Raw genomic sequence first — 17,534 nt, 5'->3', positions numbered from 1 at the left:
GTGTGAAGCACCAATGAAGCAGTGCGGTCCCAACATATCGCATTGTCTCTACTTTATGCTGCTGTTAGTATGGGCAGCATAAAGTTGATGACAGGTTTCCCTTAAGGATTCCCTGTACAAAGATGGCACAGTACCAAGCACAGTGACCTCGTGACATCTGTAACAGTAAAACATGTTTGCGGAACAAGTGTTGAAATTCTTAGTTTATATGACAGCCATTAACTGTCCTAGAGCCCGAGTATAGATTGCCATCGCTGTAGACTCTGTCTGCCTTTCTCCAGTCACTATGGACCTCAGTGGAATCCTTATTCTTGTTTTCATCTTTCTGGTCGCCCTCCTATTTCTATCTCAAAAGAGAAACCAATTGAGGGGGAAATTACCCCCTGGGCCTACTCCACTTCCATTTATTGGGAACATGCACCAGGTTAAGATGAATGACCTCATTAAGTCCTTGGTTGAGGTGAGTTATCCAATTCTTGAAGGTCTCTTGGGATGCTGTATTTCCAACTTCTGGTCTTGTAATTCAAATTGAATATATGAAAAGCATATCCAATAGATGGAGCTTCTCTGTGTACTTGCTTTGATTTGACAGATGACTTATGTGAATATAATATCAAGATAGATAGATAGATAGATAATAGATAGGTTATAAAATGTATGTTTTGGTGTCAGTGCACTTAACATAGAATTATTTTCCTATTCAATTCAATAGCTCAGCAAAAAATATGGTCCTATGTATACTTTCTATCTGGGGTCACGTCCCACCGTTGTACTGTGCGGGTACCAGGTGCTGAAAGAGGCCCTTATTGACTACGCTGAGGAGTTTAGTGGCAGAGGAGAATTTCCTGCAGTTCAGATGTACAGCAAGGGAAATGGTGAGTCCAATTATTTGCCTTGTTACAAAAAGTTATCTATACTGGATATATGTATACGTGCAATATACAGTATGTCAGCTTCATTGGTAAAATCACTTACATCTAACTAGTAGTAGCAGATATAGCATGGCTACATTATCTAGATACTCGTTGAAAAAACTGATGGCGAAAAGTGCGTCAGGGTCTTGGGCTGTCTAAATTTTTGGGAGTATCCTGTCACAACTAGGTTAGTTTTGTATGGTGTGATCCCTACATGGGGCTTGTACTATAACTTGCGTTACAGTATAATGTGGATATTAATCAGTAACCTGATTTGGGTCGCAGTATGGTTTATTTGATGTACTGCATGATATTTCTTGTCCATCACCTAATTGTGATGGCTATTTTGTACCATTGTGCTCCAGTAAAGAATACGGGGAAGATTTACTAATCCTATGGATTGTGTAAATTTAAGGTGTAATGGTTAACATGGGACTTTTTGCTCTCATTTTTTTTGAGTGTCTATCATTGGGTTGCATTTGTTGCTTTCGCACATCATTTGTTACATTTGTTACAGAATACCTATGGGATTTCCAATCTAAATTCTAACCTAACTTGTTAGAGAGTTTTCTGACTGGGGACTAGAGAGACTGGAGAGCACTTGCGCCTTTTTGTTGTGACGTGTGACTTTTTGTTCAAAATGTCACACTGACAACTCTATGAAACCCTGTCTACAAAACGTCTCAGAAACCCTTTGAAAAAGCCATTTACCAGGTATGGTGCAAATGCAGCCTAAATTTGACACAAATACCTAATCCACTGAGACAACATGCAAAATGACTCGACTTTTCTGGAACAGCTCACTTGATACAGTACCCCCTCAGAAAAGCTGTCTAGACCCAAACCAGAGAGGCTCAGGCTGTCTTATAAATTTAGTGCAGGGATAGACACATCTGTCTAGCTTTGTAGCCACATTTGGCTTAGGCTTCTTTCACACTTACGTTATAAGCTTTGGCAGGCTATTCGGTTAGAGAACAGTCGGCTGGAGCTCTCTGGATCTGGCATTGACTAATGGGTTCCTGATCTTCGGCAACTACCCAGCAAATAGACATGCAGTGGAATTTCAATGTTGATGAGGGAGCTCACCGGGAATGTAGCTCAGTCTGCCATACCACCTAGCTGTTATAATATAATATTTAATAAATGGCCGGCTCTGTATCAAAAATATATCTCCTTTTATTTTTCTAATTCTTTTAAAATATATATAATGTACATGAAGTAATATACCATACATACAATGCAAAAATCCCTATGTATTTAATAAAAAACCTTGAGACAATAAAAAATATCCTTAAGGTAATACAAAAATGTGCATATAATCAGTAACATAAAATAATGTATAGTCACAGTCCCTCTGTTTGTTACTAGTGTGGAGCTCAGACACTGTTTTGAGATATTTAAGTTCCACAGCAATATTAAGAGAGTCAGCAAGATATCCTATTGTTGTTAACTTGCTCAAAGTAGCGTTATTGGTTATTTTAGCACGATCTTGTTTTGGCTATTTTATATATCATGCGGTTGTAATTATATAATCTTGTAGTTGCTACTTAGTAACTCAATTCCATATAGAGTACAGACCAAAAGTTTGGACACACCTTCTCATTCAAAGAGTTTTCTTTATTTTCATGACTATGAAAGCATCAAAACTATGAATTAACACATGTGGAATTATATACATAACAAACAAGTGTGAAACAACTGAAAATATGTCATATTCTAGGTTTTTCAAAGTAGCCACCTTTTGCTTTGATTACTGCTTTGCACACTCTTGGCATTCTCTTGATGAGCTTCAAGAGGTAGTCCCCTAAAAATGGTCTTCCAACAGTCTTGAAGGAGTTCCCAGAGATGCTTAGCACTTGTTGGCCCTTTTGCCTTCACTCTGCGGTCCAGCTCACCCCAAACCATCGCGATTGGCTTCAGGTCCGGTGACTGTGGAGGCCAGGTCATCTGCGCAGCACCCCATCACTCTCCTTCATGGTCAAATAGCCCTTACTTTCAAAGTTTTCCCAATTTTTCGGCTGACTGACTGACCTTTATTTCTTAAAGTAATGATGGCCACTCGTTTTTCTTTACTTAGCTGCTTTTTTCTTGCCATAATACAAATTCTAACAGTCTATTCAGTAGGACTATCAGCTGTGTATCCACCTGACTTCTCCTCAACGCAACTGATGGTCCCAACCCCATTTATAAGGCAAGAAATCCCACTTATTAAACCTGACAGGGCACACCTGTGAAGTGAAAACCATTTCAGGGGACTACCTCTTGAAGCTCATCAAGAGAATGCCAAGAGTGTGCAAAGCAGTAATCAAAGCAAAAGGTGGCTACTTTGAAGAACCTAGAATATGACATATTTTCAGTTGTTTCACACTTGTTTGTTATGTATATAATTCCACATGTGTTAATTCATAGTTTTGATGCCTTCAGTGTGAATCTACAATTTTCATAGTCATGAAAATAAAGAAAACTCTTTGAATAAGAAGGTGTGTCCAAACTTTTGGTCTGTACTGTATATCATGCAGTTGTAATTATGTAGTCTTATGGTTGCTACTTAGTAGCTCAGTTTCTTAGATAGCATAACTATCATGCGTTCAGATCGGGTGAAATACGATGTTGTCTGCTTACCAGAATCCCGATATGTTGGTTAATATGTCTAGTAGCAGTTAGTACATACGTGATTTTTCTCATATGTGTCTATCTGCTTCTCAGCCCGCTTGTTCCCACGCTCCGTGCGCGCGCTGCTGCCGGCACCTATTTCCTAGCGCATGCGGGTTGAAGGCTTTGGGACGCTGGCTGTGCTCTGTAACTTCATGAATCGAATCTTAATTCAATTTCTTGCGCTCTGTGTATATTGATGCGTTTTCTACTCTCCAAACGTGTTTCGAAACCTACAGGGTTTCTTCTTCAGTGGTCAAAAGTATAATGAGGGACGAGGGACAAAGTTATTCTTTATATAAAGATACCATGATCTTTTAAAACCTGAACCGGACTGTATCGGGCCGGTATTACCTGGTGTTGAGGGAAGTGTTATATTTAAATATATATGTATATATGCCCTGACATATATACATATATATTGGCCCTTTTCTATGGGCCCGTCCAGGTGGGACTTGTGTGTATACATGGAGATGTATGTATGCCCCCTTGGCAGCATGCATCTCTATGTATATGGTATATTATATGGGTGGGCTTATTGGTTATATCTATCTATATATATATATATATATATATATATATATATATATATGTATATATATATTTATGGATGTGCCCCAAACATCCATGAATATATATGTATGTATGCCTCCCACCAGAAGATTTGTATATATATATGTGTATGGATGTGCCCCAAGCATCTATACACATATTGTATACAGATAAAGATGCCCCCTGTTCGGGTGCCCCCCCCCCCCCCCCCTCCTTCTGCATCCCTGCAGGAGATGAGAAGGTCACCAGATGGCTGGACAATTATGTCCAGCCTCTGGGGACCTCAAAAGGCATAGGATCAAAAGAGATCCGATGCCTTTTGGGGTTAGCTATCTCCAGCTGCTGGGGATAGTTAACATAACAGAGAGAGGGAAACAAACTTCCCTCCCTCTGTTATCTGCATACCTCCGGCGCAATAATTATCGCGCCGCGGGGTATGCAGATGCGCTACAGGCGGAGGATCAAAGGAACCCTCCGCCTGTAGCGCTCTGGGATGCGCGGGCTGGCGCGGTGCCGTCATATCACCGCGCCGGCCCACGTGTTCTTGCCACAGGAACGGCTGCCTCGGGAGCGAGTGCCGAACTTAAATAGTCCGGCGGCGCTACGCTGAGGCACTTCTGGACCAGCCCCCAGCCGGTGAGGATCATCCCCTAGGAAAACGAGCACCCCCAGGACAACGAGCATACCAGCTGAGTATATCTATTCCCCCCTATAACACCAACGCATCCATATTCCCTTGCATTAACCCTCCCTATACCACCAACAAATTAACCCTTATCTATTCCCCCTATACCACCAACGCAACCCTTACTCCCCCCTATACCACCAATGAACCCTTATTCCCCTGCATTAACCCTTACTCGCCCCTACACCACCAACGTACCCTTATTCCCCTGCATTCCCAGCATTAACCCTTACTCCCCCTATACCCATAATTCCCCTGCATTCCCCCTACATTGTATATCCCTCATTCCCCTATATCCCCTGCTTCCCTGGTTTCAACCCTTATACCTCCCCTGGTATATATCACCCCATCTTCTACCCCTGGTACTCCTTTATACCCCTTCACAGCTGCCCTGCATACCTCAGCAGCAGCTGAGTCTGTATTAACCCCGTGTTGCTCCCTTAGGGACAGATTAGAGCCAGGTTGGGTGGGCTGTTTACATGTAAGTGCTAGGTATAGTTAGATTTGGGGGGTGAGTATTGTAAGTGGGATTGTGTCTAGTGTAGTTAGTACCGTATTAGTGTGTTGTTATAGGCGCTTACATATTATATTGTTGTGTGCTGCTATAATATATATATCTATTCCATTGATATTAGACTATCAATGGAATAGACTATAACGTATAGTGACAAAATGTACTAATCCCCTAGGGGACCACCGCGGGCGTAATCTCCGCGACAGGTTAGTATCCAGTTAATTTATTCCGCCTATTTCTACTGATTCTGCATGGTTAAAATCTAATGTCAAGGGCTGCTATAGGTGTAGTGGCTGTATTGCTTGCAGTCATTTACGTACTGGGAAAACGTTTCACAGTACTGTTACCGGCAAGGAATACTCTATTCACCATTTTATTAATTGTCGTACCTGTGGGGTGATATATCTTCTGACATGCGAATGCGGCAGGCGGTATGTGGGTAAAACTATCCGTGAGCTCCGCAGAAGGGTCGGCGAACACTTACGTGACATCTCTAAGGCCAAAGATACACCTGTGGCCAATCACATTCATAGCCATCACAATGGGAAAGCCTGTATAACAGTAATGGGCATAGATAGTGTCTTCCCTCCACGGCGTGGAGGGGATTGGGACCGCGCCATTCTCCAACGTGAGCTTCGTTGGATTTATTACTTGAAAACTATGGCCCCATTAGGCATGAATGAACAACTTAACTTCAGCTGCTACATTTTATATCCCCTTTAACTTCAGCTGCTACATTTGATATCCCTTTTTGTTTAATATATGCTTTGTTCTGGGTTTTCTTTGTCTCTCTGGTCCTCATATTGTATTCTAGCTAATTAGGTTCCTGATTGAGGCTGGTGTTTTTCTAGCCAGCCATTCATAGGTCTGTACTATGATCATTTAAAAATATGTTACCAGGGGCATTGTTACATTACAGGCTCCAATTGCCACCCTTGATGCCCGGCTCACAAGCCGGTGGCATCTGGGTTGCTACAGACACAGCCCGCCCCCTGACTAGACGTTAAACCGTCCCCACTTTGGCACGCATGCACTTTTGGGGGGTGCTACCGGAGTGCGGCGTTGGTTTCCTTGGGTCGGTTTGGTCCGATTACGTGATCCTGTCATGTGGTCTGTGGCGTCATTGCATGGCGCCCGATCGCGTTGGGTAGTCGCGTGACCCGGGCCGTCTCTCCCTGCGTTCCAGCCGGCCATGTGACTTCCTCTATGGCCACTGGCTCCTGGTAGTGCCCATACAGCGCAGGTAGGTGAGTGTTAGGTTCCCGAGCTACTTGAGAAACCTTGGCGTGGTGCTCGGGCTCAGACATGTCCTACACCATAGGATATGTTGGCTAATCTCTAAATTTTAACATCAGTTTGAGGGTTTAGTAAGACCGCAGAGTGCACCTGTCTTTGCTATTATTTTGTTATATTGCTATATTGATTACCACATCCACATAATTGCTATCTTGTGTAGGATGTCTATTGTGGTACTTGTGGTTCGCTGAGGGCATCCTCCACTGTATGCATTTTTGCTGGGGATCGTCATTAGCAACGGGCCACAAGTGCAGGATTTGCTCTTCTATATATATGCACAACTGCATGTGGGTTTGAGCATTTCCTGCTTGGTTAATGCCACGCCATTCTTTTCAGTTTGTATATATAAATCGCAGTGTCTAAATAATGCATATAGAACAACAGATAATTCATAGTCCAGTCCAGGTAATACCGGCCCGATACAGTCCGGTTCAGGTTTTAAAAGATCATGGTATCTTTATATAAAGAATAACGTTGTCCCTCGTCCCTCATTATACTTTTGACCACTGAAGAAGAAACCCTGTAGGTTTCGAAACACGTTTGGAGAGTAGAAAACGCATCAATATACACAGAGCGATTAATGTGTGTTAGGTTCTAAACATAGAAAAAACTGTCTTTACCATATGGTAACCCGATAGCTTAGTGTTAAGTGCTTGATTTTGCATGTAGAGATCTCAGGTTTGAATCCTTGGAAAAACTTCTAGGTTTTTTTCTTCCACATTTAACCCATAATAAAAGTCTATGGGAGTCATTTACAACTTTTTGGGCGTATATCTGCACAGACTCTGTTGCACGCCATGTTGCGGCAGATATTGCAACTTCTTCCCCACTCATGCCAGGTCTAAAAAGTGGGTGTGGCGTGGGCGGGGAAGTGGACAGGCCGACAGGTCCGTCTCATTCATCATTTTCTACACCTGGTTTAGGTGTAGACAATGGTCCAAGTGTAAGACAGAAAGGAAGCTGTATTACGTTTAGAATCTGCAGTGGATACGCCAAAGTTATGTAGAGGCCGGCGCCTCTTCATACCTTTGGCAATCCAATGTCAGCGAAAGGGCTTATTAAGACCGGCGTCTAAAACGCGGCTGTAAATAAATGTGTCCCTATATCCATATCATATAGAGAATTACGGTATGTTTTTAGGTTTAAGAAGCTAATAAATGTTACTGGTTTCTTTATAATCATATATTGTGACTGTGAATAAACCAGTAATAGGTTTTAGGTTTCTGAGCACAAAAAAAACACCACCCTACTCAATATAATGAGGCCTTTTATTGTTTATTGATTATGTAAATCTATAGCATTATACTATAGCATTACCTATAGTACACATTACTGGTGTCTTTACAATCATATATTGTGCTGGTAAATAAAGCAGTAATGTGTAGATTAGCTTTCTGAGCAGATCTCAGGGTGGTGAAGCTATAGAGTATATGATATGTAGATGCCAGGACTCAACTCTGCCCAGAGTATGCTGATGTCTAGCCGTGTCATTCATTAGGAGGGGATGTGAGCAGAGCACAGGGGTGTTACAAAGTAATGCTCAAAAGATACAGCCCCATCTCCTGGTGCTCAAACATGCTCATTTGCATATAAATAAAAAGGCTGTTTTGGCAGACAAAAGAAAGCTATAGTTTTAATCAGTAAGTCTGGTTTAATAGGGTTGGTGACAGAGCCTCTTTAAAGTGTACCTCTCATTACAAAAGCAAAATCACAGGCAGCTGGAGTTGTATGTTAAATGTCAGTTTTTTTTTTTTAAATAATAACTTTCATAATAACTTTTTAATACATGTGAATACAAAAGTATTCAGATCCACGTGCTGGTTTGAAAACTGTAGAATATTTTTCAAGGGACAACCCCTGTTAGTGCATAAATGACCAAGAGCAGCATCTTTGCAAAGTACGTATTTTATGGGGCTTTCTCTTACACTCCGAAAACATATTGATAGAAAAGTTGGCTCCCTAAGAAATCGCTCCAGCTGTGTATTCCTCCTTCCTACACTCCAAAAACTTATTGACAGGTAAGTTTGTTCCATATGAAACTGCCCCTAGTGTGCACGTCTGAGACCGTTGTGAATGATGACAATCCCTTACACTTCTGCAGAATGTGTTGGCGCTATAGAAGGTATGGAAAATAAATCAATTTTGCCTTTACTACCTTAGCATATCCAACTCTCTCTGTTTAGGTATTGTTTACGGGACTGGAGAAAGATGGAGGCAACTTCGACGTTTTGCTATTTCGACTTTAAAGAATTTTGGCATGGGAAAGAGAAGTCTGGAGGAGAGAGTAAAAGAAGAGGCCCAGTATTTGATTGCTGAGTTCAAAAAGAGTGAAGGTACTCAAATGTGTAATAGAGGCTTAGCTAAAGGAGTTATTCAATGGGGGAGATTTATCATCTCCCTGCACCAGAAAAGTGCACGTGTGCAAATTTTTTAAGGCCGCTTGTAACAGCCCTCACCACTTTCTGAGAAAGTGGGTGGCGAGGTTGGGTAGTGGGCGGAGGCCAACTGTTCTGAGCTGCCGTAAATTTAATTCTGGCACGCGTACTACCGAAGGATGTGCTAATTTTGGGGACCATGGCAGTCCTCAGAATGGGCTTGTCCTGATGCCACCATCAATAGAAAAGTGATCATGTTCTCTGTTTAGAAATGAAAGTAAAATGTGGCCACGGGAAGAAAAAGGTGCTCATAGGGTAAATAAGTTAAAAAACGAGCCTCCAAAAACAGAAAGAGTGGTACTGCTCACCTGTTGTTGTTGCACCTATTGTTTGGTGCAACTGAAATGGAGGTGAATAAGAGTGATTACGTCTCGCTGGTTGGTGCTGCCGATTGTGTCCGCGTTCACCTTTGGCGGGGCCCAAGCCGCCCGTCTGGGTCAATTAATGAGGTATATTTTCACTGGACTCGGGGGGAAAAAAAGGGGTCCTCAGAACCCCGAAACGCGTTGTCACGATAACAATAAAAAAAACTATTGATTTGTAAAAAAACTCTGGTTGCGTTTTTGCGCCTATGGTCCACCCCTCCACTCGACCCCCGAGTCCAGTGGAAATATACCTCATAGAAATGAAAGGTGAACTTTATAGAAACATCTGGGTGATAGCACTTGAAGGTTTCCATGACCAATGTTGATTTCCAACTTTGATGGTCTCCATTGAAATCAACCCATTGTAACAGCCATCGGTGTGGACCCACTGTGCCAACTAACCTGTTTTACTTTGGGCTATACCTAAAGGCGTTGTCCTTGAAGATCCTTGGTATGCATTTAACCCTTGTACAGGGATCTGGAATTTGCCATAGGGAACCAACCAGGCTGCTACCTCCTGGAATAGTCTTGGTGCAGTTGGCCACTGTGGCCAAAGCACCAAGAATTCAGGCAAAAAGCATAATCTGAACACAGTCCAAAATTAGGGCAGGCTATACTTGCATATTCCAAATAGCAATTCCAGGGTCAGGTCAGGCAGAGAATGTGCATAGTCCAGGTCACAGCTCCAGGGTTGGGGCAGGCGGCAAGGAGCACAATCGACAGGCAAGCTACTGTTTATGGGTATTCAGACAAGAGATTACCTTCACTGGTTACTAGAGACTAGACAACTTCAAAGCTCAGGCAAAGAGGTGGAACCAGAGCCCAGCTAAATAGGATAGTTGATCAACTCCTTAACAGCTAGGCTGAGAGCACAAAGAGACTATTATCAATGTGGGATTGGTCCCAGGACCCATTCTGATTACCAAAACAAAGGAATAGTGGCACTTACAGTAGTGAATAGGTTTGAGCTGCAGAGATATGTGTGTGTCACTGAGTCAATAATGGAGAAAAGGGGTTGCTAATTCCATTTATTGTAGGGATTCTGGGTGTGTGATATCCATAGGAATGCATAATCCCTTAAATGTAAGTATGTCTACAACATGACTGAATAGCTTCAAGTCATCACTTGTCAACTTCTGGGAGCCCCATGATGCTCAGAATGAAGGAGCAGCATCAGGTGAATATGTTGAAAAGAGCCAATATAGAGTCCCAATAGTTATAATGGTATAGCATATCCTAGTGGCATGACCTAACATAAGATGGAAACACCCCTTTATATTTCAATCTTTTTTTTCTTTTTTTTTTTACATCAACCAAAAGATGAACACAATGTCTGCGGGCGCAGCCACAAGTTTAAGTCGCACTGAGTATTTTGATTTTGCACAAAAAAAAATCGCTCCCTTGCATCTTGCCAAGGATAGCAAACAATAGCTGTAACGTTAATCACATTTCTAAAGACAAAGGTACCATGACATCCGCATGGATGCTGCCAAAGATCGTACCTTGCATAGTAAGGAGAAGACATCACTTAAGATAGATCAAGTAACAGAATGAACAGAAAAAAGAAAAGAAATGAAATAACAATAACTATATCTCTCGCAGTACCTATTTCAATGGTTAACCCTTAAGGCCCGGACGTGACTTAATGCCCTGCACCATACATGTACAACGCAAGGTCCGCGGGGCTCTTAACGGCAGGCAGCTATGCGGTGTAAGGGCAGCATGGTGCTGCACCGCCACCCTGCAGCTCCAAGCGCTGCGATTGGCCGGTCAATGAGACCGGCACATCGCAGCGCAGGAAGCTGTCAGAGGCATCGGGGAGGGTCGGGAGGAGGTCAGGGGGAGGTGGCAGGTGCTGAACAAGTCAACACCAGTCACCTCTGAGCCAATGGCAGCGCTATAGCTGCAAAGGAAGAGGCAGAACTTTGTTGCATGCAGCCATTCTGTGCTGCTTGTTGGCTTGCTGTGACTTGTGGTGCACACCACAGCGATTTAAACCCTTTCCTGCTGAAAAGAAGAAAGAAGAAGAGAATAACATCTGTAATAGCTGCAAAGATCTTTTTTTCATTTGAAGCTGTTCCAGATCTCTAAACCACCCTCTGTCCCTGTCCCTGTCCCTTCCCGCCCTTTTTTACCATTTTGCAGCTCTGCACCACTTTTTCTGCTTGCTAGCTGTGACCGCCAAGTGCTGTTCAGTGCTTACCTACCTGATCAGCACCTGCAAATTATTTGTGCGGATTTTTTCACAAATTTTAATTTTTTTTTTGTTAAAAAAGAAGAAAAAAGTAGTTAGGGCTTTATATAAATATATATAGAGTTCTACATTTCTATCTATATATGTAAATATGTAAAATTTTTAGCCAGTTTTCACTGTAGTGAATTTTTATACTACAGTTTTTGCACACAAGATCTGTGTGCGTGCATGTTGCAGAGCACCGATCAGTAATGTGCTCCGTAGCATCTGCATATTTTTTAGCTTATTGTTTTTTTTTTACATTTTTTGGGGGGGTGAAAAAAGAGCTACAGTTAGTGATAGTAAGTTAGATATGTGTTAGGCAATATGATTGCCGTATTTGTGGGAGGTGAGGCGGGGCAAACTGCCTACTTATACCAGCGAGCGCACAGCCAGAGGACGGCTCAACAGCGTTTTCAGCCCTCCCAAACCCACCCCTTTTTATGGTACTTCATATTAGGGTTGCCTCCTTTAGGCTGCCCTTCTACAGCAGTTCCGGCATTATCCTGCTGCTATTAGGTAGAGTTAGGTAGGGTGAGTTCTTACATGAGCGGATCCGAGCACAAATATATATATATAAATTTCAGTTAGGCCTCTTTCACACGACCGTATGGCTTTTTCAGTGTTTTGCGGTCCGTTTTTCACAGATCCTTTGTTCTGTTTTTTGTTTCCGTTGTGTTTCTGTTTCTGTTCCGTTTTTCCATATGGCATATACAGTATACAGTAATTGCATAGAAAAAATTGGGCTATGCATAGCATTTTCAATAGATGGTTTCGCAAAAAACGGAACGGATACGGAAGACATACGGATGCATTTTCCTTTTTTTTGTGGACCCAATGACTTGAATGGAGCCACGGAACGTGATTTGCGGGCAATTATAGGACATGTTCTATCTTTCAAAGGAACGGAAAAACAGAAATACGGAAACGGAATGCATACGGAGTACATTCAGTTTTTTTTGCGGAACCATTGAAATAAATGGTGCTGTATACGCACCATACGGAACGCAAAAAAGAAAATACTTTTTTTGTGCAGCAAAGACTTTTTTTTGTGCAGAATTTTTTTTTCTTCAGAAAATACTATTTTTTTTCCCCAGAAAAGACTATTTTTTAACCAGAAAATACTTTTTTTCCCTCCAGAAAATACATTTTTGAGTCTGCCAGTGAGGGAGGAGGATGCCACTTTCCTCTACTCCTCTACCCCCATCATCATCCTCATCATCATTCGCTGATGAGGGACCCTCTAGAAGGTGCCCCAGGGTAGCAGAGGAGGCAGCCCTCAAGAGTGAACCCTTATGGACCCCACCCCCTGACGATTATCAGCCCCAAATTCCAGAGTTTGTGGGAAACTCTGGAATCCAAATTGACTGCACAGGCTTCACAGAAATTGATTTTTTAAAAATCTTTTTCTCAGAAGATTTTATAAATTTGATGGTGACCTAAACAAATTTATATGCGCAGCAATTTATTTCCCAGAACCCTACTTCGCCATATGCTAGACCCCTAGGTAGGGAAGGACCCAAAAAAGATGCAGGCTGTGTTCCAAAAGGAGGATAAGGAAAGACACCATTTACCACTGTGAAACTTGCCCTGACAAAACCTGCCCTGCATGCAGGATTGTTTCATAATCTACCACACATCCATGGAGTATTCATTTAATTTAATCCTTTATGCTCCCTGTAATATTTCCACTTTATATCTCTGATTTAGTCTACAGCAGGCTACAAGCAGATATGGGGTGTTTGCAAAAAGGGTAGAATATGGGGAACATACACTGGGGTGCACTTTCTCTTTTAACCCGTTGTGAAAGTGAAAATTTTTCATCTTTACAAATGTGTGCTTTGAAATTCTTTCACGAGAATTTCTGTCTTCTGTGAGAAACCTGTTTACTGAAAAGTACCCTTTCCACCATTTAAAATGTTCGTACGGGGGTGCTCTTTTCTGGGGACCTCAGGAATTATTTAATGCAACATGGCACCTAAAATACATGTCTGCCAATTCAGTTCAGCAAAATCCATATTTAGCTGTTTGACTCTAGAGCCCCGCCATGTGCCCATACATCATTTTTTGAGCACATATGGGTGTTGGCGTATTCAGTGGGAAATGGGGTACAAAATTTGGGGTGCATTTTTTTGTGCAGAAAATAAATTTTTTTCAGAAAATACTATTTTTCCCCCCTAGAAAATATTTTTTTTTTCCAGAAAATCCTTTTTTTTCCCCCAGAAAATACTTTTTTTTTTTGCAACTTTTCTTCTAAATTTAATTTCAAATTTATTACAAGCCCCTTCACGTGTGAACACACTACATACACACCCCACAATAAATAAAGATTTTCACGTTTCACACATCACACCCCAATAAAATAAAAATGGCCCATCCATCCCAACGTGTATAGTGTATACTCAGCTGAAGAGGCATACGCCATGCTTGCCTCCGATACTGAGTCTGCCAGTGAGGGAGGAGGGTGCCACTTTCCTCTACTCCTCTACCCCATCATCATCCTCATCATCATTTGCTGATGAGGGACTCTCTAGAAGGTGCCCCAGGGTATCAGAGGAGGCAGCCCTCAAGAGTGAACCCTTATGGACCCTACCCCCTGACGATTATCAGCCCCAAATTCCAGAGTTTGTGGGAAACTCTGGAATCCAAATTGACTGCACAAGCTTCACAGAAACTGATTTTGCTTGCCTAACAATATTAATTATATTTAATCCTTTATGCTCCCTGTAATATTTCCACTTTATATCTGTGATTTAGTGTACAGCAGGCTACAAGCACATATGGGGTGTTTGCAAAAAGGGGAGAATATGGGGAACATACACTGGGGTGCACTTTCTCTTTTAACCCGTTGTGAAAGTGAAAAATTGGGGTCTGATAGTAATTTTTCATCTTTACAAATGTGTGCTTTGAAATTCTTTCACGAGTATTTCTGTCTTCTGTGAGAAACCTGTTTACGGAAAAGTACCCTTTCCACCATTTAAAATGTTCGTACGGGGGTGCTCTTTTCTGGGGACCTCAGGAATTATTTAATGCGACATGGCACCTAAAATACATGTCTGCCAATTCAGTTCAGCAAAATCCATATTTATCTGTTTGACTCTAGAGCCCTGCCATGCGCCCATACATCATTTTTTTGAGCACATATGGGTGTTGGCGCATTCAGGGGGAAATGGGGTACAAAATATGGGGTGCATTTTGTCCTGTTAACCCTTGTGAAAGTGAAAATATGCAACTTTTTCTGGAAAAAAATAAAATTTTTCATTTTCACAGCCAAGCGTTTCCTAATTCTGTGAAATGCCCGATGGGTCAAAGTGCTCACTACACACCTTGAAATATTCCTTGAGGGGTGTAGTGGGAGGTTTCCATTTTAGGGGTACCTCAGGGTGTGTTCAATTGCAAGATGGGGCCTGTCATTTATTACGGTGAAATCTGCCTTCCAGAAGCCATTTGGTGCTCCTTTCCTTCTGACCCCTGTGGTACGCCCATATAGCAGTATACAAGCATATATGGGGTATTGATTTAATCAGTAGAAAATGGGCAATAAATTACGGGGTATACTTTCCCCAATTCCCCCTTTTGAAAGTAAAAAATATGGGCCTAAAGTTCATTTTTCTGGAACAAAAATAGTAATTTTTCATTTTCACAGCCAATGCCATGAATCACTGTTGAGGACAAAGTTCTCACTACACATCTTTAAATATTCCGTGAGGGTTGTAGTTTCCAGAATGGGGTCACTTTTTGGGGGTTTCCACTCTAGGGATACCTAAGGGTGTCTTCATATGCGACATAGCTCCCAAAAGCCAATCCTGCAAAATCTGTCCTCCAAAAGTCCTATTGATCTACTTCCCTTTTGAACCCTGCACCCATACATCATTTTTGAGCACACATTGGGTGTTGGCGTATTCGGGGGAAAATGGGGAACAAAATGTGGGGTGCCTTTTGTCCTGTTGCCCTTTATGAATGTGAAAAATGTGGGTGTAAAGCAACTTTTTCTGGAAATAATTGTAATTTTTCATTTTAACAGCCAATCGTTTCCTAATTCTGTGAAACGCCTGATGGGTCAAAGTGCTCACTATACACCTTGAAATATTCCTTGAGGGGTGTAGTTTCCGGAATGCGGTCACTTTTTGGGGGTTTCCACTGTAGAGCCACCTTCAGGTGTCTTCATATGCGACATAGCTCCCAATTACCATTCCAGCTAAATCGGCTTTCCAAAAGCCATTTGGTGCTCCTTGCACTCTGAAGCATGCTGTGCGCCCATACAGAATTTTTTGAGCACACATGGGGTGTTTCTGTAAACTCCAGATTCAGGGTAATAGATTTTGAGTTTTTTTTTTTGCTGTTAACCCTTGATATGTTGCAGAAAAAAATTGACTACAATTTAAAATCTGCAAAAAAAAAGGGACATTTTGAAATTTAATTTCCATTTTCATTGAATTCTCATGGGGCACCTAAAGGGTTAACAAAGTTTGTAAAATCTGTTTTGAAAAGCTTGAGGGGTGTTGTTTCTAAAATGGGGTGATTTATGGTGGTTTCTAATATGTAAGCCCCAGAAAGTGACTTCATATCTGAACTGGTCCTGGAAAAACTGGGGTTTGTAAATGTTCTTAAACATTTTAAGATTTGCTTCTAAACTTCTAAGCCTTCTAACGTGCCAAAAACGCGATTTTCAAAATTATCCAAACATAAAGTAGACATATGGTGAATGTAAATTAATAACTATTTTTGGAATTATTACTATCTATTATCTATTATAAAAGTAGAGAAATTGAAATTTGAAAATTTGCTAATTTTTGGTAAATTTGGTATTTTTTTTATAAATAAAAATGAATTTTTTTTACTCAATTTTACCACCGTCATGAAGTACAATATGTGACGAGAAAACAATATCAGAATGGCTTGGATAAGTAAAAGCGTTTTAAAGTTATTATCACATAAAATGACATGTCAGATTTGCTAAAAATGGCCCGGGCAGAAAGGTGAAAAATTGCCCGATCCTGAAAGGGTTAATGTTCGGTCTGTTTGTGAGTATCTATTTATGAGAGTCAAGGTGTATATCTGGGATGTTTCGTCTATAGCTCCCATGTGCTTTCCACCATTCTCCTAGTATCTGATAACATCTTCTCGTAGCGACATGTTGTGTTCAGAGTTTGATACACTTCATCTACTTTTAGAGGGTCTGTCTCCTTCCAGTGGAGAGTGATCACTAGTTTGGCACTAAGGGCTATATGGCCGATAAGTGTTCTTATTGAGGGTGCACATTGGTGGATGTAGAAATAATAATGCCAGGGCTGGGGATGGCAATATTTCATCAGCACATATTTCAGATATCAATACAAATATCTCCTGCCAGTATGTCTTTAGTTTAGGACAACTCCACAGAGTATGCAGTAGTGTTCCTGTTTGTCCTCATTTTCTCCAACAGCATACAGACACACCTGGGTAAATTCTACTCAATCTATGTGGAGTGAAATACCAGCGGAGGAGTGTATTTACACCTGCTTCATAATGTGATGTACATTTGAATGTGGTAGCTAGGTAGGCCAGAGCTTTGACCCAAACTGTAAGTCAGCTTCCCATGCTAGAAGAGGAGGAGTTTTAATAAGTGTTTTTTGTCACCCAGGATGTCATATATGTATTTGGTAGTTTTAGTAAAGAGCAAAGAGGCCTGGAACAATCTGAGTATGTTTGAGTTGAGTCTGGGAGGGGAGAGGAGAAGTGGGTTTAGAAAGTGTTGTATTGTCAAGTAATTGTAGAATTCCCTGTGTGGAATCCAGAAGGCTGCTCAGATTGATTCAAAGGATTTCTTTGAATTACCCTCCACCAATTGTGCAACATTTCTAATCCCCGCTTGGTACCATGTGGTAAGGTCAATGTCCCCAATTCCC

The 17,534-nt window shown here is 41.5% G+C and overlaps 1 protein-coding gene across 1 annotated transcript in view; it reads left to right on the top strand.

Annotated features, from left to right (window-relative positions):
• The first annotated feature begins 225 nt into the window (after positions 1-225).
• LOC120977816 (cytochrome P450 2F2-like) overlaps positions 226-17,534 on the top strand; it is a 61,294-nt gene continuing 43,985 nt past the window's right edge. Inside the window, exons 1-3 of the mRNA XM_040405941.1 lie at positions 226-460; positions 713-875; positions 8,797-8,946. Of these exons, the coding sequence (XP_040261875.1) occupies positions 287-460; positions 713-875; positions 8,797-8,946 (487 nt within the window). The 5' untranslated portion in view covers positions 226-286. The remainder of the gene's footprint in view (positions 461-712; positions 876-8,796; positions 8,947-17,534) is intronic.

The sequence above is a fragment of the Bufo bufo genome, chromosome 8 (assembly GCF_905171765.1).
Source record: "Bufo bufo chromosome 8, aBufBuf1.1, whole genome shotgun sequence".
In the NCBI taxonomy this organism is placed as follows: Eukaryota; Metazoa; Chordata; class Amphibia; order Anura; family Bufonidae; genus Bufo; species Bufo bufo.
The sequence above is the reverse complement of the archived record's forward strand: the minus strand, read 5'-3'. Positions and strand labels throughout refer to the sequence as shown.